At 39.7% G+C, this 25,665-nt stretch overlaps 1 protein-coding gene across 8 annotated transcripts in view; it reads left to right on the top strand.

Annotated features, from left to right (window-relative positions):
* The window catches only part of sema6e (sema domain, transmembrane domain (TM), and cytoplasmic domain, (semaphorin) 6E), a 355,217-nt gene that overhangs the window by 275,979 nt on the left and 53,573 nt on the right, over positions 1-25,665 (top strand). For all 8 annotated transcript variants that reach the window (XM_041793576.1, XM_041793570.1, XM_041793577.1 and 5 more), the window contains one exon: positions 13,682-13,759. In XM_041793576.1, the coding sequence (XP_041649510.1) occupies positions 13,682-13,759 (78 nt within the window). The remainder of the gene's footprint in view (positions 1-13,681; positions 13,760-25,665) is intronic.

Genomic DNA, 25,665 nt, shown 5'->3' with positions numbered 1-25,665 from the left:
TTCCTTGTTACTAACTCAATTTAGACTCTTCTTCAGATAAAGCAAGTAAGATTATTATTGAATTTTTACAGTTTTCTGACATTTTTGGCACTCGTCGTTCACTATGATCACCAACTTTGCGCCTCTTAAACACAGCTGCTATAGATCCCCGTCTGCCGTCAATGCTGTTAAAGGTATAAAAAAGAAGTTAGAGAGTGCTGCTGTCAGAGAGCTGACATTGCATTTCCAACAAGTTTATGAGCTGAGCGCAGCAGAGCCTTCAAGCATCTCCCTTTGTCTACAGCCTTTTGTTTTGTTAGGCCATGTTTTAGCCTCAGTTAATGTACCCGATCCCCAGCTTCGAGATCTATTTTTGGAACTGTGAAGAATGTCAGCCCCCTGAATGTCCCCCCCTCTCTTTTTCTCAACTCCGAGGAAGGATTTCTCCCCAGCTCCGCCAGGGAATACGCTTGCCCCTATAGCATGCTAACCCCTCATTGCAGGGGCCTGGAGAAGCTCTCAACATTGTTTGCTTGTAAATTGGATCCAGCTGATTGGCCAGGAGCCAGTGATGGTGGCCTCTGTGAGGGTTTTTTTCTGATTCTGGAGGAAAAAGAAGGAAAATGGATCCCGCCTGTCTCAAGCTTTCAAGCCGGTTACATCCCACAGATCCTTTTGAGAGACTGGTGCCGCAGCACACCTCATCCTGGGATTAGGGCCCCCGTAAGCCTCATCAGCACTGGCCAGGAGGTCAGGTTTCAGCCGCCATATCCTCCTTTACCACACCAATGAATCTGTCTCCCTCCAGATGAGATTTAGCCAATCCCTCCGTTTTGCTGCCTCCATTTTCTCGCTCATATCTGTCTCCCCTCCCTTACTGTGAGCCTGCATCGTCAGGTCTCTTTTTTTCACTCGAGGCCCTGCTGCCAATATTAGGTTTCAGAAAACGCTCTGCTTTCAACAGCAGCTGGCTGGGATCTGTATGAAATGGGGGTTTTATTAAAAAAAATACAATGAAAGGGCAAAAGAGGCCCCAAACCCTGATGATCTGTAGATCCAGGGATTTTCAGCTCCAGTTGAAATTTCCTTTTTTATATGAACACTTTTATCTGAGTGTCTGCTCTGAGAGGAAAAATGTATATTAGGTTTACTGTCACATATAAAGGGCTGTGGATTCAGCTGCAGATTTATGGCATTGGCTCTTTTTATAGGATCATTATTGTTTATGACAGTTTTTGCTTTATTTCAAGCTTTTACAGTCATTTGAGTTTGACTTATCAAAGCAGGCAATTAAATCACAGCAGGAGTTTGACTCAGCCAATCAGACCAGTGGAAAGTTTCTCAATTGTACTGCCTAATCACTGAAGTCCTCAGAGTTTTATCCATTTTAACCACTAAGTGCTGTTGTAATTGCAAAACAAAACCAGCTTATTGTTCCCTGTTCTGGTGTCTCTATTTGGAACAAAATTAAGTTAACTTCAAAAATCATTACAGGAAAAACTGCATTTTTTAAATCCCACAACACATTGGTTTTAGCCAGGTGCCTGGTTTGGCTTAAAATAGACCACAATCCCTTGGCGGCCATGTTCCCATGATGACACAACCAGGGCTGGAAGCTCAAATGTTGCATCTAATTCTATTGTTATACTCCAGGTTGTAAGTCATATAAACATTTTCAAACTGCCGACTGTTTTTATGCCTCTGTGCCAGCATGACCCACAACCAGAGACATTTTTTTTTAGTTTTTTATACTTTATATAATCGCAATTTCCCGAAAATGCATTGAGGGAGTGTCCTAAAACCTCGGAGAACGTCCACGTCCATGACTCAAGAATGAACTGATTAGATTTCAGATGTCAAAGGTCAGGGTCAGCAGGCCTCACTGTCTGCTTATAATATTTTCTATGAATCACACTACAACAGGAAACCGCACAGCCCATGACCCACTACTGTACTTTATTTAACACAGCCTTTCCCAAACTTCAGTGCACTGCTACCTGAAAATCTTCTGGGCCTCAGCAAAATCTTCATTCAACTGTAAGATGAAACTTGAAATATTTGCCTCCTAATATTTTATTTCATAGATAGAGTAGAGTCCGGGAACTGATCCCCTAACCAGGACTATATCCTCTGTTTTTGAGTGCCTTTCCATACCCCAATCCAAACCAGCACCCACGTATAAAAAGGAACCCTGCATGATCAGACAAATTCACCTTGTTGCATAGGTATTTGTATCTCTAACATTTATATTGCACTAAAAACTCACTAGATATCTGCATTTTGAGTAAATATAAGCTTATAAACTCACCAGGAGGCTGCCATGTTTTGGTCCACACTGGAAGTGTGACCAGAGCGCTCTTTGATGTTCCTTTACCTAACCGCCACTTAGACTGGCAGCCAGGGCTCCCTCTCACACGCTGATATGTGCATCTCATGCATGGAGGATTTTGAGATTTGAGGCCTCGCCTGTTTTTCTCTTGCACCACGGGCAGTTATCAGTCAAACTAGACAGGAAAATGATAAATACAGAGCCATATTTACCTTATTGTAGCAAATATGTACGTCCACATCAGTAGAATATGTTTGAAATCAGATTCTTGATGAACCAGATGAAGGCCACGAGCTGAAAGGCATCTGTTTAATAAAGCTGTTCTCCAAACTTTACTATTTATGAAGCTTTCTGGTTCAAAATGTTGCAGGTAAAGATAATCACAGTATGAAAACACTTCTGGTTTGTGCTTTTTAAAGTAAAAGCATGCTTTAGCATTTCTTTGGAGAAACTCCCTTCATTTGTACATAATCCTTTTATTTTGAAAAGTGCCCAGGGTGGTTCCACTATACACTGAATCGAGTATCTTGTAGAGAGATTTATTGAGGTAAAACTTACAAGGAATGATGGGGCTTTGACAGCAGGAAGACAAAGCCAACACGCAGCAAACTCGTGCCTGGTATGAAAGCTGTGACGGTGCGTGCTGTAGCAGATATCCCCATAGCTGCAAGCAGCGAAACATGCTGCCAGTTTAAACAGCGGTTAGGCATAGGAACAGCGGGGAGCGCTCCGGCAAAGTGACGTCACATTACTAGTGCAAACCAAAACATGGCAGCCTCCTGGTGAGTTTATATGCTCAAATTTACTAAAAATGCAGATATCTAGTGATTTTTTTGCTTAGTATACACATTAGAGATACAAATGGTTATCCAAATAGCTGATCACGTCGGGTTTCTTTTAACAGATTCAAGAGGTTCGTTCTTAAAGTGTGTGGTGTGCAATGAGATGACCAAAACTGTACACCACACGCTAACAGATTAACCAGCAACCGGAGTCTCCACTGTGAAAGATTATTGCATTTTTCCCCAGTAATGCATGAGCAAGATGATATATAATTATGCTTAAGTTCCTCATATTATCTATTTTTCAATAAACGAAAGCAAAAAATCATTCTGTAGTATAACCAACATGATATTACATGGATTAAATTAGGGCTAAAGAATTCTTGAATATATATAATTTCAATTATTTTGATTAATACTTTGCAATCAAGCTGGCCATTGCTTGATTGCTCAGCCTTACTCAAAGCTTTAACTCTCATGCGGTCAAACGTGACTTTAGAATAAATAAACAAGCTAAAAGTGGCTAGCTGTTAGCTACATGCTACTGCTATTGTGATTGGATTTTGATCCAACTCCTCTCCTTGTCAGTTTGACTGCAGTGTGTTTTAGTGGATGTGTAAAACACAAATCAACAAGCTGGTCCTTTATTACTGACATCCATCTACCTTTACTCTTCCTATTTAACATTGTCCCAGTGGCTGTGTTTGTTGTGCTTCCTCCATTGGTCAGCTTGTTTTCTTTCCTCAGCGTTACTTCCACACTGCAGAATTTTTTAGCAAAAATGTCGGGCATGCTTAATATTCATGGTTTCAAGTCAGCCCTTTGCTGACTGGTTGGAGGAGGGGAATCTGGCCCAAAATCAGCATGATAATCTTGGATTGTGTATTTGTCTTAAGGGGCGCTTTGAGTGGTCATAAGACCAAAGAAGTGCTCTAAAAGTAGACTTCATTTCCTGTTTACAAGTTTGACTCACCAATTAGTCTGCTGACAGCATGTTTGATCTTCTGTCTGCTTCTTTATCTAGTCCCACGCTCCAAGATCTCGGCATAAACTGGCTTAAAGTCTTGGAAATACAAACAAAACCTATAAAAACAAGATCAAAGTCCTCATAAAGCACAATAATCCTGTTATGTTTGTGGCCTCGCTCGTGTGAGAAATTGTTTGATTTTTAAATTTAGGATGCAAATGACTAAAGATAGTTTCTTTTTATACTCTAGAAAATTAATGATAAATCCTTAAAGCTGTGCGCTGAAGTTGCATAACAGCCATGATTATTCACTTATCTGCTTTAATTAAAGTGCAGACGGTTATTTTATACTCTCAGATAGTTTTTTGGGGTTTACTTGGTCTGCAGCAGTGTCATGTTTGCTGAAAGCATCTCCAGTAAGTCAGGACTGTGTTGTTCCCAGGATATTGGACAAATGACAGCTGGAAGTTATGAGTCTCGGCCTCCGAAGTTTGATAAATCCCCTCTCCTCTCAGCAGCTAATGGATGTTCCTTACACGCTGTGTCTGCAGGCGAACACACACACCTTTGTGTTCATCATCGCATGACAGAATACGAGCACGAAGGAGGAAGAGAAGTCTTGACGTTTTAAAGAGTGACGAGGGACACATGCAGACACACGTCTTGTAAAAACTGAAAATATGAGAGCGGCGTCAGACAAAGAAAAATATGACTTCACTTTGTGTGTCGGACCAAAACGACAGACAAACACAAGCAGCCTGTTTCCCTCAGAGTGCTGCAGTGGAGCTTCATTCATGTCATGTAAGTGTAGAGAAATGATGGAGAGGAGTGGAGAGGGGGAATGAAGGCAGAGAGAAATGCATATGTACCTTATGGCAAGTGAATGAATAATTTATTAACGCTGCATTATGCAGTGTCGCATATTGGCAGCCGCACACAGAGAGAGGGGAGAGTCATTTTAGGACCTCGACACCCTGAGGTTGTCTGTCAGTGTGTGATGATGTTAGAGAGCAAAGAGGGAGACATTTCCAGACTTTTTGAACAGAAAGTTGTTTTTGCTGATGAAGAGGAAGGTTTTATAATACACATTATTTTGGGTCACCTCATGTGACCTTTGAGATGTCAATATTTTTGTTGGAATAGTGCATGCCAAACAACTCATCTCTAAGATGTTTCAGCTGTAAAGAAAGTCGGTTAAGTTAAATGAAGTAATTCAGATCTGAAATAACTCTTAAATCACCTCAAGTGATCATTTTTATAGTCTTTGTTTTTATTGTCATTCAGTAAAATATCTTGATTACCAGGTGTATATATATTTCAGTGTCACTGATTTGCTTCTGTGGGGATTAACATAAGAATATGTACCTTAAAATATTATTTTCAAAGTCACTCTGTGTATTCACTTTCAACAAGGAGAACGGCATCTACCCCACTTTCACAGAGTGCCATAGTAAGTGCTTTCAGCACTGTGTAACTTTGGCAGCCAACTGTGGTTCTCTTGCAAGAGGTGCCTACAGCTTAAGAGCACAAGTCTACACACCAGCCTTCAGCTAAAACAAAGCCAGGTAGCCATCACATTAAGATTGTTTTGGGGTTGCACAACATTGGATTTTTAACTAGGGCTGTCACAATTGACGCGTTAATGCGGATTAATCCATCATCATGATTTATCTGATTAAAAATTTTAATGCAGTTAACCCATATACAGCACAGAATGACTCAAAATCCCTGAGACGTCTCCGGCAATGCATTTCGGGCAGTTTGTCCAAGTAGGGTTATCGTCGAGCATGCCGCCGTGCATGCGCAATTGGGCCATTGATCCGGTAGTGAACAACCAACTCAATATGGAAGATGCTAAACAGCACATTGGCCCGCTCAATGGGAAATCTGAGTACAAAAAAAACCAAGACGGAGCAGTCGACCAACATAAAGGATTAAGCACATTCTGCAGGAAAGAGTTTCTTTTTCACCGAAGCACTTCCAGCTGATGTAGATCTATTGGTCCTGCATAAAGTCCGCCACGTATTCATACATATGGCCGATAGTTACAGCCAATATATCAGGTATAAATATGATACCCTTAATTAACTTTAAAATCTGCTAGAGGTATGGGTGATTAGCCAGCTGTACAGCTGGATTCAACGGGGGATTTTATGCTATTAAGCTGGAATTGTAAGAGTTATATTCCTGAATATTAATTAAAGTTTGATATTTCTCATTAGCTTTCATCATGATGGAAAAAATACACATGAAAAAAGCAAGGAAAAATATTAGTGTTTTACATTTTTTAGTGCCTGTTATTTATGGTGTCCATTTTTGGACACGAGGAGTCTGTCAACATTGACATATCCAAGGCTGTAATAACTCCTTTCAAGGAAATCCAATTTGCATGTCGTTTATGAAAATTATTTCTTTTTTTTTTGTGTTTTATCACATTAAACTCAAAGCTATTTTATGCTATTAAACTGGCTTTTCAAGGGTTAAATTCCTGAGAATTAACCAAAATTTAATATTTCCCATTAGGTCTCATGATGATGGAAAAGATGCATGCAAAACAGTGGGAAAAATTATTAATATTCTTATTGCCGTTAATGCATGGTGTCCTTTTTGGACCTGAAGAGGCTGTGTGTAACAATTTTTTTAGGGTATCTGAAGGTTAAGCAGTTGACAAACAGAGCTAACAAGAGGAAAAGAAAGAGTGACCAAGCAAGAGGACGAGCAAGAAGCAACAGTCTGATAGCAGAGTTTACATCCTCTCGGATATTATTTATAACAGATTTCAACGCAGTGTTAGGCATCAGGCTTTATCATCAATGACCTTACCCGCAATTTCCACATAGGATGAGTGTGCCGCATACTGAAGCACCGCGGGTTTGGTCTGACCTATAGCGAGCGACCTCGCCCACTGGAAGCGAGTCTAGAGCGCCGGGGTGCGGGGACCTGATCAGCAGGAAGAGATCACGGCAGAACTGCGAGTTCACGCAGGAATAGTATGTCAACAGTGGACTATTTTACCTTTTGGGATTAATTTATCATCCCTTCTGGTATAAGTTCATGATATTATTGCTTCCACCATTGAGTGTGTACATTAGGAGGTTAAAAGGTTCATGTTTGCTTAAAGAATCTGTGGTTTTATGCAAAATTCTTTGGCTAAATATCCCCTGAAGTTAACTCTTCCTCATCAATGGCACAGTTGTAGCCCTATGACCCACTGACCTCTCGGTGACCCTTTGTTCTCACTACAGAATGAGGTGTAATGTCGATAAAGTGATGATTTGCGATCAGGAGTCCATGCATTGTGTTTTATTTTGAAAGGACCAGATTTTCTAAGCCTGTGACTTCCATAGTTGGTGCTCTCTGAACAACAGTGAATTTATGAGATTTGGCAGCGGCCGGCACTGAATATAGACCTGCAGCATATCTGAAACAAAGCGGTACGCGCCGCTGCCAGTCTGGAGCGCCGGCTGTGGAAATGCTGTGATAGAGCAGGAAGGGAGCGATGTGCTTCGCAGTATGACTTGCCGACTCCGCGCCGCCCACGCTGTATATGGAAATTGGAGGTTAGTGTTGTCACATATTTCCCAGCTTAACCAGATGCAGAAAATCATCAAAGCCAAGCGCTGCTGTTGGTACCAAAACTCGTTCCTGTCTCTGTTGACCTTCAGGGAGGCTTCATATGTTTCGGAACCTTCAATCCTGTTTCAACTAGCATGTTATTAATCATCCCTCGATTGTAGCCATGTAGCCACAGCCTACTGGCATCACGCCAACAGTAGAAAACACGTCACACCTTGTCAAACAAAGGGAAGCATGTAGGTCACTTCAGGCTTATTGATGCTGTTGTTGTTCTTGTGAGGACAGACGCTCTAATAACAGACTCTGCAGTTCATACAGATTTAGTGAAGCTCATAAAGTTTGTTTGTTTTACTGAACCTGTCAGAAGGTGTTTGATCACCTCAGCAGTGGCTTTGTTGCTCATAAAGTATCCTCTATGTCGCCTTCAGGTCTGAGCTGGTTACATGTTTCTAAAAAAGCACACTCTGGGGGAACATTTGATGAACTAATTTCATAATAGTAAAGTGATAAATAATCAATCAGTGGTATAATCGCACAGTGTGACTAATGTGCATTGAGGGACACACCTAGTCCTGAGGGAAAAGCAGAGTTTTCAAGTCATTTGAAGGCATGAGCTGAACCGTGAGTCTTTTAAAGTTTGCCAAGGTCCTTAATAAACCCGCTGAGTTATGACTGGAGTCTGTAAAGTTCCACAAAAGTCTCGTAAAATTCATGATCAGCGGTCACAAGTCCTGGTCTCTGTGGTGGTACGGAGTTAGTCAGCGTCCTCTAGGATCCATATTTGATCACAGCCTATCAATGGTTTCATTATTTTGGTTTTATAAACCCAATATCTTAGGTTATATAAAACAATTCTACTGAACATGTGTGATCTAGAGGAAGACTTTCTTCTCTGCTGCTCTTCCCATAGTTTCTTCAGTTATTTTCCTATGGTGAAAGGGTTTTATGAAATGTGAAAAGCTATGTATGCTCAGCCAGCCTCTCATTTATGCAGACTAGGGACACAGTTGAACAGGTTGTTTGTGGTCATGTGATACTCATGAAGTGGAATAATCATAGGGAGCAGGAAATTTATCCACAGATAACCTGAACTTCACAAAAAAGTGATTTTATCACGGGTTAAGCAATTTGTCTGGCGTGGAGGCGATCAATATCACAAATGACTTTGTCCTGCAGACCTCCAACCACACACCATAAAGGAAGAAGAGTCTTGAGGAGTCTTGTACTGAACTAAGAGGCCAGCTGCACCTCTTTAACAGCTTTTCTCCCTCATTATGTCATAATCAAGCTTTTAACGGAAACATTTATACTGTTAAGTAAGTAATGATGTGCCATTCATGAACAAGCCTGTTCTGCTAAACAGCTCTTTATGGACAGTTTGAGAACCACTTCCCTTTCTTCCATTTTTGCTGTTGATAGATGCACAATTGAAAAGCCAGACTGGTGCCAAATTAAGAGATGTTTGGGAGCCAAAAGGCCAGTCTTTGCAAAAACACTTTAAATTTAGTTCAGGTTTCTCCCAATTCTCCCCATCTATTCTGAGATGTTTCTACAACTTGACTGGAGTCCACCTGTGATTAATTAAATTTATTGGACATGTACATAGAAGATGTAAAGTGGCAAAAATTGGCTAAAGCAGCAAAAATTGATTAAAAGGGGCAAAAAAGGTTAAAAAAAAAAGGGGGGGGGGGGGCAAAATTGCAAATTAGTCGATGAAAATGTAAATAAAGGTTGACAATTGAGTTTGACAATTAAAGCCTGTAGAAGTGTGGGAAACAAACTGAATAATGTGACTTTCAATGGATGATTTCTGATGTCAAAGTTTGCCTTTTTTTAAGGCTTTCGGGGATAATAATATTTCATATTTAGAATTAAAAGAGCAACAAATCATCACAAAAGAGCCACATGTTGAGTATCACTGCATTAACTGATCTGAGATAACTGGCTGAGAAAAATAAACTGGTTCTACTGTCTTACAGAGAAAAGGGTGGGTTGGGAAGTCTGTAGCACCCTCTATTTGTCAGCAGTGATGCACTAATAGACCTTCAGTGGGTGCTAAAGCACACCAAACTAAATCTTTGCACAGTGTTGCATTAAAGTAGGATCATTGCAGGTCCACCAGTTCATCATCAGGTTAATTAAAAGTTTTCAGCAACATGGCTGACCTTCCTCTGGGTGATCAGCCAGCAGTCTCGTGTTCACAGTCAGCAGATGAGTCAATCAGCTGCTCTTACTGAGGGCTGTTTGTCTGCTCTGTGATTTGGGTGAAATTAGGACTGTCTAATTTCTTAATTTCAGGCAGTCAGCATTAACCACCATCAGCAGCAATTAGTAAAGTTCCCACCAGTATAAACCCCAGCAGAATCCCAGCCGTCAGTACTTTTCCTCGTCTTTGAGGCCCACGCACACATGTCAGTTTTGTTGGTTCAACTTTTCCACTGATCTGCTGTCAGTCGCTCTGCCTCATGTTTGATGTACGTGTTTAATCCTGCACTCTGGAGTGAGTTGAATGATCCTTTCAGCTTTAATCCTGCTTCTACACTGGATGTCAGAGGGAGAATTAACAATATTTTTCACCCTTCAGAGCATGCTCTTTGCAGGTGTGTGGTGTTCACCCGGCAGCAGCAACATAATGAGCATTAAGTACACAGGGACAAAATCTGACAACAAACAGCAGGAATGTTTACCTGCTGCCAATCTGCAGTCACTCCGAGGTGTTTTTAACCATCAGAGGTAAAAGTAAACTTCATAAATGTCTGCAGAGCGTGGTGGCACTGCTCCGTTCAGCAACATGTCAAACCAAAGAAAGGTTTAATGAGTTTTAATGAGGACTCCTGTGACCTGTTTTTAATATGTAAATGTATTTAGAAACAAATATTCAAAGTGGAGTGTAGGTGTTTCACCGCCTTCACCCTCAGACTGTGAACACCACAGAGAAATCCCTCTGAGAGCGTCAGTGTCACTGTTAAAAGAACAGAGGGAAATCAACAGAGACTAGTCCCTATCCTGCAGCAGAGACTGTAAATACATGCATCATCTATGTCCACAAGGAATTACTCTTACACCATGAGTAATACACTTTTATTTCAATTCTTTTATGCAAACAACAAAAGAACCATCAGCACCTGACCTCCAGGTATCAAAACAATTATGAATAATTCAGACCATCTTACAGGGATAATCTAAATAAATTATACAACACTTAGTCAAAACTGAGGTTCTGACTAGATGAGAATTATTCCATTAGCGCTGATATTTGTAGCATTCAGTAGTAAAGCTTGAGTTGAGGCCTGGAGGGTAAAAGACAGAGCAGCTACTTTTGACCACTATGTGGAGCTGCAGCATCAGTGCTTTAACTTTCAATTTTTTAAAAAAATGATGCATGTTTACATCACCTGACAACTGCAGAAAAAAATGAGATATTAATTCAAACTGTAAGATTTTGTTGTTTTGCACCCTTGTACAGCAACACATAGATGATTTAAATTGCTAAAAACAGACAATTTCAGTCCAGAACTTCACTTTGATGATGTTAACCTAGTGGTGTGGAGAATCTTTCCCCTAACCTTGCAAAGCAGATGGATTTGCCTGTTTCCGTGTTTCTCACTGGCAAATCTGTCTTGCAAAGATCCTGTCTGAACTGTTTGGGCCCGGTTAGAAAGTTACAGGACCAATCAGCGATGAGGGGCTGTACTTTCAGGCACAGTGGAGTCATGATGTATGCAAGCAGTGAGTTGTTTTCTTTTCAAAAACGACAAAAGTTGTGTACTGACATGTCTACGGCCACCATGGTTCATGTTATGCAGTTCTCTATGGAGTTGGGGCTACAATGTCAGATGTTTTGTTTTCTTTCCCCCAGGTAGCCTGAGGGCTTGACTAATAACTGGAATAGCTATTCCAATCCCATAACATTCTTAGGGAATGTAAACATAGTTTAGTACTCCAGTTAATAGGACATGCCATAGATATGAAGTCACAATGGAACAAAAAATCTAGTCCGCTCAGCACACCTTCTGAATGGATTTATCAATGAAAAGACATGAAGATGAGTGAGACTGAGTCATCTGTGATCAGACTATAAATCTGTACGTCAACATGAACAGTCATCTGATAGAAAGCTTAGTTTTAGCAGACCAGCTGTTTGAATAGACAGAATAATTCCTCCTTCTGCTCTACGAGGTCACAGACATGAAACGGAGCTGTCCACGCCCTGCAGGTGCTGATTGTCTGTCAGACACGTTAATATTTATCAGATATTACTGCTCTACAAAGAAATAATGGCTTCATTTCTTTTGTTTATGTTATAAGAATATTCTGACGATAGTTTGTAGTTTATAGAAGTTAGAACAGGAGGGAAGTGGGTTTTTTTGCGACACCTCTCAGTGTTAAGGTGAGCCTGGAAACAAGACGTACATCGGATATAGAAGATAAGACCGTCTCCCTGCTCAGAAAATATGACTGTCTCAGGTTGCTATAGTTACTCCTAACTGAGTAACGGCTAACGGCTGCTGCGCATTAATTTTGAACAGTGTAATGATTTTTTGACAGAACTACTTGTAAAGTTGGAACGGCGCCCATACATCGGAAAATTGGAAATTAAAAATCTTACTTTCTGGTAGGCGTTACAGGGCATTGCACACCAAATAGTTTCTTCCACCAGGTTTCACTGCCTACAGATTGTTGCATTTCTTTTTTTCTTTTTAATATAATATAGATATATTTTTTGCACATGTAATTTTTTTTCTTATTCTTTATTCCTATTTATTTCTCTGTGCAATATTTCACTGCCAAAGTGAGCTGCTAAACAACCTTTCACTTTTTAATATTGTTCAGAATGTTTTATAGCGACACTATGAAAAGATCTTATCTTATCTTATCTTATCTTGTCTTATCTTGTCTTATCTTGTCTTTTCTCAACTCTGATGAGCACTCAACAGTCAGTGTCAGAAGATAGGATATTCAGAAATTAAAACTCTAGTTTAACAATACCTTAGTCCTCAACGTGTCTAGTCACTATTGTTGCACCCTTCGCACATCTTGCAACTTTACTATCAATACACATGCAGATGAATACCACAAAAGAATAGCAAGAGTATGTTCTTCAGGATTTACTTGTTTGTTTTTATCTCAAAGATATGCCCTTCCCTTTTCCTATAACTTTATTTTTCCTCTTAACACAAAAGGAAAACAGTCTTATTTCAATAATTATGATCAATTGAGAAACAGATATAATTTGCATTCTCTAGTTAAATGTCAACATTGTGCATATCAATTAGACCCAAATAAAAACTGTTATTGTATGAGGTGAAAACAATTACGGATGAGGACTTCAAAGCCTGCAAGGGAAGAAAAGAAGCACACTAACTCTTTTAATTACTTTCCATTCAGTTTAAAAAAAAAAAGCGTGCAGGCCTGTAATGAAAAACTAATGTGATTACAATCCTCTTTTTGTAACATCGTCTGCATTCATCTCTCTTATGGAGAAGTCAATACATGCTGAATGTTGGCAAACACATTTTATTCCTTTCATAAAAGCATTGCAGACATGATTGTTGATATGATTGTAAAAAGCCAACCGTGTATCAGCACTCAGTCATAAAAAGAAGCGTCTGAATGTTTCTGTGCATCAGCTGAAAGCATAAACACATCAGTGGATTTACATAAAGACAATATAATGGGAGCCTTCTCCTGCTGTAAAGATCTATAGATTTAAAGAGCAATTTCAGCCTCACAGTAACAGCACTTTCGTTTGTAGATGATCATTTGAGCAACTTTTAACTGCACATAATGAGTCTGCAGCAATTTCATCTTCAACGTAATGTTTGTTTTACTTCTGTCTTTGCCTAATGGGATACTACGGTTTCAGGGATTGGGTTCATATGAGGCTCATCTCTTCATCCTGAGATAAAGTCTAGCTCTGAGCAGTGTTCAGCGTTGTTATGGTATTATGGCGTTTCATCGCCCAGCCACCAGCCTCTGGGCTCACTGCTCTCCACACTTCACTCCTTCTATCACTGACCCTCCATCTCTCTGTGTGTCTGTGTGCAGGAGCTGCCTGTCCTCACGGGACCCCTACTGCATCTGGATCAAGTCAGGCACCTGTGCCACCGTCTTACCTGGCTTCAAGTAAGTCAATTATAAACCCAAACCAGCTGTAATAACATCCAACCAAGCTTTATTGACAAGACAGTGTTCTTAGACCCAGTTAAAACCTGTGTAATTTGTTCTTAGCTAGAAAAAAAAAAACATAAGAATACTTGGCCTAATTCACCAATATCTTCCTAACAAAGTTTTTAAATGTGTTCTTAAGAAGGCTCCTGTTAAAAAATAAATAAATCATGAGATAGACCTGTTCTTAACCGTCACGTATCATTCAAATTTACAACTCTAAAAACCATTAATGGGAAAAAATGTCCACTGTGAAAAACACTGATAAAATAAATATATAGAAATATTTTTCCCCATTTTTTTAATTGATTCTTTTCATCAACTCCATTCCTGACCCGATTACCAAAGATTAGCAACAAAATTCATTTTGATGCATTACTGGTTGTGTGTAGTGTCTGATTTCAAACTTTACTGTCTAATAAGCCAATTGTGGAGAAGAATGTCCAGTTACAGGGAGCAGGTGGTCTAGTGGTTAAAGGCGCTCCCCATGTACGCAGGCGGCCCGGGTTCGAATCCAGCCTGAGGCCCTCTATTGCATGTCTCTCCCCCACTCTTGACCCTGTTTCCGACTCTATCCACTATCCTACCCTATCTAATAAAGGCACAAAATGCCAAAAAATAAATCTTAAAAATAAAGAAAAAGAAAAAAAAAAAACTCCAGTCACAAAAACTGCTATAAAAGTATTACACATTGATATTTTCCACTTTTTTTTCCTTTTTTTTTAAGATGTATTTTTGGGGCATTTTTGTGCCTTTATTCGATAGAGGAGGACAGTGGATAGAGTCGGAAACAGGGTCAAGAGTTTGGGGAGAGACATGTGGTAAAGGGCCTCAGGCCGGATTCGAAACCGGGCCACCCGCGCACACAGGGAGCACCTTTAACCACTAGGCCACCTACTCCCCATTTCCCACGTTTTTTTGGCTTGAATCTATCAATCAACTCAAGTTCTGATCAAAACTATGAAATATACAATTATTTTCTGGATTTTAACCCTTTAAGTCTCAGTTTTAATACATGGTGTCACCATTTATATTAAAATCACACACACAAAATGAGTTATTTTCTATATAATAATAATTCTATGGGGCCTGGGGTATTTTTTAAAATTACAATCTTGGTTGTGTCAAAGATTAGCAAAGAAATTGATTTTGTACAATTTAAAACTTTATCCCTAACAATACATTCATGAACAAAAATATCCAATTTTCTCACATTTTTAATCTCTCTGCCATTGCAGAATCAAACCAGGGCATTCTGTAATGTCAGTGATTAATTTTGAAGAAAAACAGTAAAATGTATCATTTTTAGCACACATGTCTAGATGGCGCAATTTTCCCATTGTAAGGGTGTGCAAGGAATACGACATTTCATGGTGGTCAAACAGCTATAAAGTGTACAGTACTCTAGTAAAGATATTTTTACATTTAAAAAAGTTGTATCAAAAGTTTTATTATCATCAGATTTATGCAATGAATTGTGTTAACTCCAATCAACTTTCAGTTTCAATGGCCATTTGTACGGTGGCCGAGAAGGGTCACAACACATGCAAACGCCACAACACTTGCATATTCAGGAAACACCTGCAAACTCAGAAAACACCTGCATCAGTTTTACAACACATGCGCTGCAAATGCCAAAACACCTGCAAACTCAGAAAACCCCTGCTTTAGTCATTTCTTTAATATCGTCTTTCAATCCTGTCCTATTCTGTTATTTACCCTTGTGTGTTAGCTTGCTGTTTGCATGCAGTCCTGCAGTCTTAAGCCTGATATTGAAAATAAATGGACATTTCTGTATGCTAATTAGGAAAATCATGCACAATCTCCCAGCTTTAATGGATATCCGTCAAACTAAAACCATGAGCATGAATGATTCAGCAGTTTAAGAGCATGTCATGAATCTGATGTAGGTTTTTCTGAGGAGCTGTAGAACAAATTTAGGCCAAATCTTAAGAGGATATTGATGAATGAAGCCCTCTGTCCTTCTATTTATTATACAGTAATGGAAACACATGACACTGCAGCAGCCATTACAGCCTCTGAATGAAAGCAAACTCCATAAAAACCTGCCTCACTGCTGAGCTGAAGTCATTGTTTCTCTAAGTGCTGCTTTGAAATCTCCATTCTCAGTCATTCATCCTAATGTGTTGCACTGAAGCTCTGACATGTTATTGTAAAATATTTCCAGCTTTTATTCTTATGAGAGAAACTGGCTTCTCTTTAACTTACAAACATTATTCTGTGTTTTTAAATTGCCAGACATAATTCAAAGAATCCTCCCCATGTCTGTAGCTCGGGGCTGCTGTGTCGTTTTCTTTGCGCTCTGTTATTGTTTACATTTGTGCACATTTTGGGGACAATAACGATGTTTTACTGCCGCTGCTTCTGCTGCTCTTCTTTAAAAATGAAAGCACTCTGTGGAGGAGCCAGAACAACACTCTGTCAGCAGCACAGCACAACATGTTGAGTGGGTTTAAAGGCTCTGTGGAAGGAAGGAAACACCAAATAAAGTCAGAAATATAGTCTGACAGCTCAGTTTCCCGTTTGCTGAGTCACAGGTGCCAAAAGCTGTTTGTGTTTTATGGGGTCATCGTTGGGTCTCTATTGATGGAACTTTGGATTATCAAGTAGAAGAGGCAGGTGAGGTTAAGATGCACAGAATGATTGTGATGAAGCAGGACTTTAGAGATGCAGTGGTGAACCACTGTGGCCCCCACACATTTCCCTTCTGTGCATGCAAAAATGGCAATTTAAGTGCATGATGAAAATATGAAGCTATGTGGAAAAAAATAAAATGAAGGAGGAAAATTACGAGATAAGAAACACCACTTTTAACAAGCAATGCTAATCTTTCTTCACATAGTCTGTGTGTGTTATACATGAGAACACAATGAAAACAGACCAGGGTGCAAACAGATGACAGCTCCCATTTTCTCCCTACTACACAAGAGCAACAATATCTTTAGTCAGAATCACACACAGTCAGGAAAGAGACAAGAGTGAACAGCAGCCATGGCTTTTGAAAGTCAGCACCACATTTCAGCTATAGTGTTCAGAAAGTCTATAATAGTCTATAAGTCTATAGTCTATACAGTCTATAATTACTTACTGTCAGGGTTTTTGTGGAGCGAGACAGTGAGAGACAATCTGGTCCTCATGCCCAGCTTTAACCTCCTGAGACCTGAGCTTTTGTTTGGAATTCATTTTCAGTTTCTCCCACTTATTTTGGACCTGTAGGGCCTAATGAATTTAAAAGCTAAGGATTGTCTTTGAGCAGGATTTATATTTAAACCTAAAATGATGTCAAATATCCACCAAATTCATTTAAAAAGTCAAAGAAATTTCCTAAAATTTGTGTTAAATTAATGTTTAAACATTTTTTTTTAAGTTTCCCATAAAAATACCCCAACATTTATTCAAATATTCCTCAAGTTTTTGAGTTAAACTTGTAATAAAACATTCATTTGGAAAAATATTTCCCCAAAAATGCAAATTGATAACAACAAATAAAAAATACTTCTCATACAAATAAAGGTAAATTCACCCAGATATTCTAACAAATTCCCTGAAATTTCAAAGAAATTTCTTTCCCATAAAAAAAATCCAACATTTATTCAAATATTCCTCAAGGGTTAGAGTAAAACTTTATAATAAAGCCTTTATTTGGACATTTTTTCCCCAAAAAAATGCTGTGTAAATTCCTGAAGTTTTTCAAAAATCGCAAGGCAAAACTCCCCCTCCAAAACAAAACAAAACAAAACAAAACAAAACAAAACAAAACAAAACAAAACAAAACAAAACAAAACAAATATGATATAATTATGACTATAATTATTATGATTATATATAATGTGTATTAAGTTCTAGAAATGTCAAAGTAAACACCCCCTTCCAATTTTTATTCAAATTCCCAAAACTAAAAAAATTAAAAAGAAATTTCCCAAGATTCCTTGAGAATACTTAAAAAATTTGAAAGCGAATTCCATCCCAAAAAATCTAATAAAATTGCCCCAATTTACCAATACAGTCCTAAATTTGCACAAAATTCCCCTAAACCTCCCCCCCAAAAATTAAAACAATAAAATCGCCATAAAAATACTCCAAAATTTCACTTTGAAAAACTTCAACTGAAACTCTTCAAAAATACTCAAAAAATCCCTAAACTTCCCTGAAAGTAATTGAAAAATTCGAAGTTATATTTCCAAAAATTCCTGAATATGTCATATCAAATGCTCCCTGTATTTTCTAAGTTAATGACTTAAACTTAAGGGACATTCCAGACAAAATGAAATTTAATGCAGTGTAACATGACTGTGATGGAAAGCCTGAATGGGATGTCCTCACATGTGCATGGAGGGTCTTAGAGGTAAAGGGCTGGTGGACTGTGTTGTGGGGAGGTATGATGTGACAGGCTGTAGTGTTTTTTTATTGTATTACAGAAGCCGTCATTCTTAACAACACTAAGACGGTGCAGGTCCTTACAAATAAAACAAAGTTACTGACTACTGACCCACACCTGGTCATGATAAAGAATGCAGGTTTATTGGCTTCACTTTTAAACCCAAGGCCAGCACCTCTTCTCTCTAGGATGGTGGATCCGGCTAAATTTGTTGAGTTGTATATAAAAGTGCACCATGTATGAAACCTTCCATCTTTAAACAGCACAGCAGTGTTTTTCTGTCCTGATGGGATTCTCGATTCATCGTTGATGCCTCCTTAGCAAAGAGGTCTCCAGTCATGAAGCAACAAGGGATCAAAGTGTGCAGATTTTCTTTTTAATCAAACTCTCCAGCAGGAGGCTTCTGCTGTTAATTCTTCTGGATGAACTTGCTCTAATTATTGAGCTCCACCACTGTGCTGTTTACTTAGTGAGAAAGCACAGGGGTGGACACGGCTTCATGAAGACTTTATTAGTTCTCTAACTCAAAGTCACAGCGGACACATTTCTAACATAGTCAATAACGTGTAGCCGAGCGGCCGCAGAAGCAATAATTTTCATATCTGCTCTCACTCCTCCGGTGAGAGCTGGGTCTGAAATGCTCCGCGGTGACGGCAGCATGCTAATTTAATCAATAGCTAATCTAGAATCAGACAAGAAAGCAGCGTCAACATGATAAATATCTGCACTTTTTCAAAAACGTCACCCACAGCATGCATTTGTCTTGTTTATTCACTGGAATATGTAGAATGTACAGAGCTTAAAACTCTATATTACTGGATCTGTGTGAGTAGTTGCAGCACTATAGGTTAGAGAAGAGGAGTCAGTGAGGAAGATGAAGCTAATTTACATATCGGGGGTTTTTTTGGACAGTAAGAGAAACACTTGACTCTTGAGAACAGCCTTTCCTTAAGGTTGTTTCAGACTGGTTTTTATTGGGTCGCCAACTGGCAGAGTAAAATGCCTTAACTGGACCCAATTTATTTTCCTAATTTAAACAGAATTGTTGCTCTTTTTGCTGCAGATGCAGTGCCAAATACATGTGGCGGGAGTGCCACATGCATGCAGGGAGTCAGGTATGCATTGTCCATTATGTCAAAGCCAAAATTAAAGGAACGGTTCAACAGCTTCACCAAAGCCTTTGGAAAAGCAGAAGAGAAGACTGGGTGTGTTTTATGTGGAGGAGTTCAGTAATGAAGCTTGAGAGTAAACTAATCGGACAGATATCTCAAAGGGAAGCATCTGCCTGCTCTCGATTCACTTAACATTAAACACTTTGAGTTCTTACTGGCTTTTGTGCTGTCTATATTCTCTGCCTAACACATAGCAAGCTCATTCTTGTATTGCAATAGATCAGCTTTTTCATTGCTTTCAATGAGACCACGCCCCCATTTGGGGAAAAACAAACCCTCAGATTGAATGGTCGTAGGTTAGAAAACATGGGTAACAATGCGATTAAAAACCATTTTGTTGTGTTTTGTGCCTGATCCATCAAAAAGCCATAATTTAAGGCATGTTTTGATGACTGTCAAAGAAGAGTTCTGTGTCTTTCAGCTGAAACTAGAGAGGAGCAAAGAGGGCTAATGTTGGAGTGCTGCTGTGTTTCTAATGACTTTAAAGGTCACATGTTATGCAAAAAAATACACTTTTTCAGGCTTTTCTAACAAAATTAAGTTCCCCTGGCCTGTCCACAATCCTCCCAAAAAACAGAAAAATCCATAACATTCTCCACCTTTCAGAAAATGTGTGCTGAAACAAGCTGTTCTCAGATTTTCCGCTCATGATGTCATGTGGGGAGTACCCGCCCCCAGGTTTGGTTGGCCCTCCCCGCTTGTGCCCTCCTGAGAGGAGGATCAGGAGAGCCACATCCATTAAGCCACATCCATTTCCTGAGAGGGGCGGAGTCAGGGGTGGAGGCAGACAGCCCTTTAAAGGGGACATATTATGCAAAAATTGCTTTTTCAGGCTTTTCTAACAAAAATATGTGCCCCTGACCTGTCCACAATCCCCTCAAATACCAGAAAAATCCATTCACTTCCACCCTTAGTTTCTCCACCTTTCAGAAAATGTGTGCTGAAACAAGCCATTCTCAGATTTTCCCCTCATGATGTCACATGGGGAGTTAGCACCCGCCCCCAGGTTTGGTTGACCCTCCCTGCTTATAAGAAAATTCCACCCTCCTCTCCTGATCTTCCTCTTAGCTGCCAGCTGAGATGCTGGATAGCTCAGTGGGTTACCCTGCTGACTGGTATGGGAGATTGATGGTTCGAAGCCCAGTCAGGTCCTTAACTTTGGATAAAAGTGTCTGTAACACTGTAACATCAGAAGTGCCACAGTGAGAGGGGTGAAGTCATGGGCAGAGTCAGACAGCTATTTATTATTTAAAGACACAGTAACGGCTCATTCTGAGAAGGCCTGAAACAGAGGACTTTTTTAGACACAGAAAAATCCAATACTGGAGTGTTTAATCAGCAACAAACTTCACAGGCATGTTTTAGGGACCTCTGAGAACGATATAAACTTGTCTTAAAGGGTTAAAATATGTCCCCTTTAAGCTAGCGATTTCTCTGTAACAGGAGGAGCTGTAGTCTGTCTGCCTGTTAACAGCTGTTTCACACCTTCACTAACTTATTAACCACATTCGAGTGTTAAGATCCACACACATAAGGTATGTTGGTTTATGACATGTCCAGTCACAACTATGGAACAGCCCCCTCCCTTGACTGTTTAAAGTCCCGTCTCAAAACGTGGCTCTACAGTTTGAATTTTGAGTCCAAAGCCCAGTGGTCTGGTCTTAATATTTAACACAGTTCCAACCTTCTTTATTTTATTTTATTCCATTTCTTTTGCTTGTTGTCATGTTTGTTTAATCATCATAATAATTATCCTCTCTGCTTTTAGTTGTATGTGTGTGCGTCTTGACTTTTCGGTGTGACTCCCTGTCTTGTGCAGCACTTTGGTCAGCTGTTGTTGTTTTGAAATGTGCTTTATAAATTTGATTGATTGTGAAGATGGGACTGGTTGTCCAGTTTGACGGAGGGTACCTGAACACATCCTTATGTACATCTATAATTTTGTTTATCCCATATCACTGCGATGCAAGTATTTTTTCCATAAATGGCCGACATTATAAGTTTATCTCACTGGCCATTATTTACGTTGATTAATCTTCTGTGAGCTCAACGTCAAATAAAGGTCAGCTCTAAACTTTTAATTACGTCCTCTGCTGAAATCCTTGCTTGTATTCTGTAATGCATGAGTAAAGGGCATGGACAGTTTTCATGGCACTTGTGAGTGATGGTTATATGTGAGATTTATTGCAGCTCATACTCTGTTTCACAAATGCATGTCTGTGTGTGCCTTTGTGTGTTGTTTTCAGTCAGAGCGTGGAGGAAACAGAAGTTTCTGCCCTCTGTGTCTCATCAAAAACTTCAGTTTATTCTCTGATAATGAGCAGACAAGATGTGCCGTTTGAATCCCGTGTGAGTGCAACAAGTTGTAAACCTGTCTGTCTGTTTTCTAACACATGTAAATGTCACGCTGCGCCACAGACTTGGACTCTAAGCCAGGGTTTAGGTGATCTAAAGGGGCAGCCACTTTCTTCTTTGCCTCTTTTACCTTCATTTATCCCTCTGAAGACGGTTTATGTGCCATTTATAATGAAGGCAAGGCGTCACAAGCTTTGTAAATATCACACGTCACCGTGAGACACTGTCAGTCTGCACCTTGTGAATAGAAATGGGGTGCTGCCATGAAAGCTAAACTTAAATTATGCAACAAAAAAGAATAATGCATGAATCATTTTGCTGTAGGGGCTGCGGCACAGTAAAATCTTGTTTCACCAACAGGCGAGTCATTCACATCTTTATTTATGAATCTTTACAGACATTTTGCTTTCTTTCATCCTTTTTGCCATGAAATCAAAGCAATGCTAGGCTACGTGTGTTTCAATCTCACAGCGGTGTGCAGAACCATCTGGAAAAACAGGGAAGAAAGATGGATGAGTGCTTGGATGGATGGATGCAGGAATAGGCAGATGGATAGATGGATGCAGGAAAGGTAGAGGAGGGGAGGGAGGAGGAGACGGCAGTTAAAGGTGCTATTTTCTGCTCCTGTATGCCTCCTGACAGCCAAGGACTCTGTGTGGCCCTGTGCTTGATGTACGGCCTGTTTCTGAATCACCCCGTTATTATTATTTTTTTTTACTCTCTGTATGTACATCGCTTGTAAACAGTGAGTGTGGAGGTTTTCGGTCACACTTCCTTATGATGCTGCTCCACACAAACACACACATAGCCCCGCCTCCACCATCCACTGACTCTGATGGATGATGTCGACGGCTGTGAATGTGCAGATGTGGAATTATTGCACGTCTTCTGCTTGACCACCCAGTCTCATAACTTCACCTGCCCTCACACACAGAGGCTAATGTGATTTTTTTTTTAAATGCATGTTTGTTTGCGCTCCTTATCTTTGTGTATTCTTCTTAACTTTTGTTTTATCCCGTCTGACATTCTTCAGTGAATCCAGGTGTTTTATTTTAAGAGAAATATTCGCTTCTTGCCTTCTCTCCAGTTCCTTGGCCACTCATTGTGATTTCCTGGAGTTTCATCTCGCCAGACAACCAGCTGTTTCCAGCAGCCGGATAAGCCTCTAAAAACTGGAAGCAGCTGGTAGCCTGGCAGTCTCACAGTGACGACAAGACTCCATGAAGTCTCTGAGCATGGCCAACATTTAATCAAGCGCACAAGCCACACCTTGTGCTTTATACACTGAGGTATTTGTGTAGAAATGATATGAATCTAGGAAAAGGTTTCTCATTCAGGCCCTATTTACATGACTCCAGATGAAAGCAGTGACTTTTTGGTGTATTTGGCTGTTCAGTTACATAGCAGCTGCATTTTGAGGACACGGAATTTTGAGCCCTCGTTCAGTGAGCAGTGCAAACTTTTGAAAACAGCACTATTTCCTTCATGATTGCGATATTCAGATCCTCTGGAAATGAAGACTTTTGGCTTTTTTGCTTCTACATGGACTACAATAACAGTGGTGGACTCTTGGGTTCTCTTTGAGATGCCTACTACCAGTAGACATTTTCTTGAAATTAACTCGCTACGTAGCTCAGGGTCACAACAGCCAATTTTTTAGGGATGCACTATAACAGTCTGTCTTATGATAGATCGCAATGCAGGTTTCCAAAAAATGTTTCAACAACCTATGTTTAGTTAATTGAATATGTTGCTGTTTGGAGCATTATTGGACCAAAACATGGGATGGCTCTTCTTGTCCTTCCACTAAACCGTGAATAAATAATAAGCTCAAACATCATTGATTTGCAGATGTGCAATTTTTTTAGGTGACATGTTTATGCCTTTATTTGAAAGATAAGACAGCAGATAGTGTGAGAGACTGAAGACAGAGGGATAAGGGAACGACATAGAAGGGAGGAGCTGCACACTGAACGCCCAGACTCAACCACCAGGCTACAGGCGCCACAGTGCACAATGACATCATAAAGTATTACTTTGAAATCATTTTAAATATTTTAGTTTGTGTAAATAGAGTGTTAACATAAGTTTCCTTCACCACTTTAAAGGAGACAACTTCTTTTGCGGGAAAAACATTTCTTATCATCAGCTGCATGATCAGCTGATCATTTCTTTTATTAAGTGATGCGAGACAGACCATGACAAGTGAAGGCCAACATGCTTGCAATACATACAGACGATGGAAACAAGACAAGACAGAGATGAGCAAAGCAGGAACTCACAACATTTAGATGTTTTAAGTCTGAAGGTGTTGGAACGCTGTGTCTAAATTCATGTGGGTGGGTGTGTGTATGTATACATATATACGTGTAGGTGTGTGTGTGGGTGTGTGTGTGAGCGTATTTGTTTTCTGGGACATAATGGAAAGGTGAGGATATGGGTTGTCAATGTAAGTTGGGACTAAAATGTATAAATATATATATGAAAGACGGGAGGGGAGAAACTGTAAGGATGCAGTATATATTTATGTATGTCAGTATATGGAAAGGAATAGTTTAAGTAGGAAAAAAAAGAAAACAAAAAACAAAGGAAAATAAATTGTAATGATTGGTAAGGAAAGAATGAAAGAAAAAGAAAAATTTCAGAAAAATAAAACATAATAGAACAAAGGGACCCCCCACCCACCCCAAACCCTTTATTACTTTGCATAGATATATTGAGTATATCGATCAGCTGATCCTAATATTGCCTCCCAGCTCCCACAGCCAATCACAGCTCTTTCTCTCAACACAGTGGTCCATGCAAATATGATGTACTTCTCACTAATTCCTGCTTGCATTAATGCTGATGCACCACGCTCCACCCCAGCCTCCTCCTTTATAGCGTAAAGCTTGTTGCACCCTCATATTCAGATTCTTGGTGCTGTGGAGTCATTGCTTTAAACAAATGTTATTGTATTCAATATGCATTGTCATAACTGTATCTATCCCTGTGGGGGTTTCTAGCCATGCACTCCCTGCAAAGTCAAAGCATGCTGCTTGACTAAACCAAATGGCATCTTTTGAGCATAGCCTTCTTCACCAAGTAAAACTGTGTATGCATTTTGCAGTAAAATGGTTAAATGTATGATGACAGCGTTCCTGAATGTATTAAAGCTTGTTCCTCTCAGCTCATATCTAACTCTCAGATCAGCATTTTAAACATAATCTGTACTCAGAGGAGACTTTTCACTGAGATCTGAAGTGATTAAAACTTTAAACCAGCGTTTTGTTAACGAGCTACATGACAGGTCACCTTTACGTCTGAAAAACACGACAGACGTGTCGCCACTCCTCGCCATAATTGACCTTTCTCTGCTGTTCATGCACATGAATAAACAGACACCACCGGGCAAAGAATTTATTTTGTTCTGCTCGACTTTCCAAGGAGCTGCTGGCTGTCAGACATCAACATCTGTCTGCTTTCTCCCAAAAACCCTTTCAGTCAGGGTTCACATCATGCGGCTGGCTCAGACAACCTGCACCAAAAAATAACTCAGAAGCTTAAACTTCCAGCTGCTGTGTGTGGTGGTTTCCATCTGGTTTGGAAGTTTTAGTCCCGATTATTATCTGTTTGCTGGCGTTGATAACAAGCTACTGTGGCACCCTGTTAATTCTGTTAATCAAATTAGGTAGTGTGGAGTGCTGGCTCACCTTTACAGAAAATGCAACACTGATGTATTCAATGAAAGTGAGCGCCGGAAAAATGAATTAACACCTGCAGATGAAAATCCACAAAATTAGTTCACAATATATTAACTCCACATAGATAAGGACATGATTGAATACAGAAGTGGTCTTCTTTTAATAAAAAATGTTATCTCAACAGCTAAAAAATTAAACAAAAACCCCCAGTAAATTAAACCAAACATGCTAATGATTCTTTTGTATTTGCAACCC

Source organism: Cheilinus undulatus, linkage group 8, assembly GCF_018320785.1.
Source record: "Cheilinus undulatus linkage group 8, ASM1832078v1, whole genome shotgun sequence".
Lineage (NCBI taxonomy): Eukaryota > Metazoa > Chordata > Actinopteri > Labriformes > Labridae > Cheilinus > Cheilinus undulatus.
This window is presented reverse-complemented; position numbering and strand designations above follow the sequence as displayed.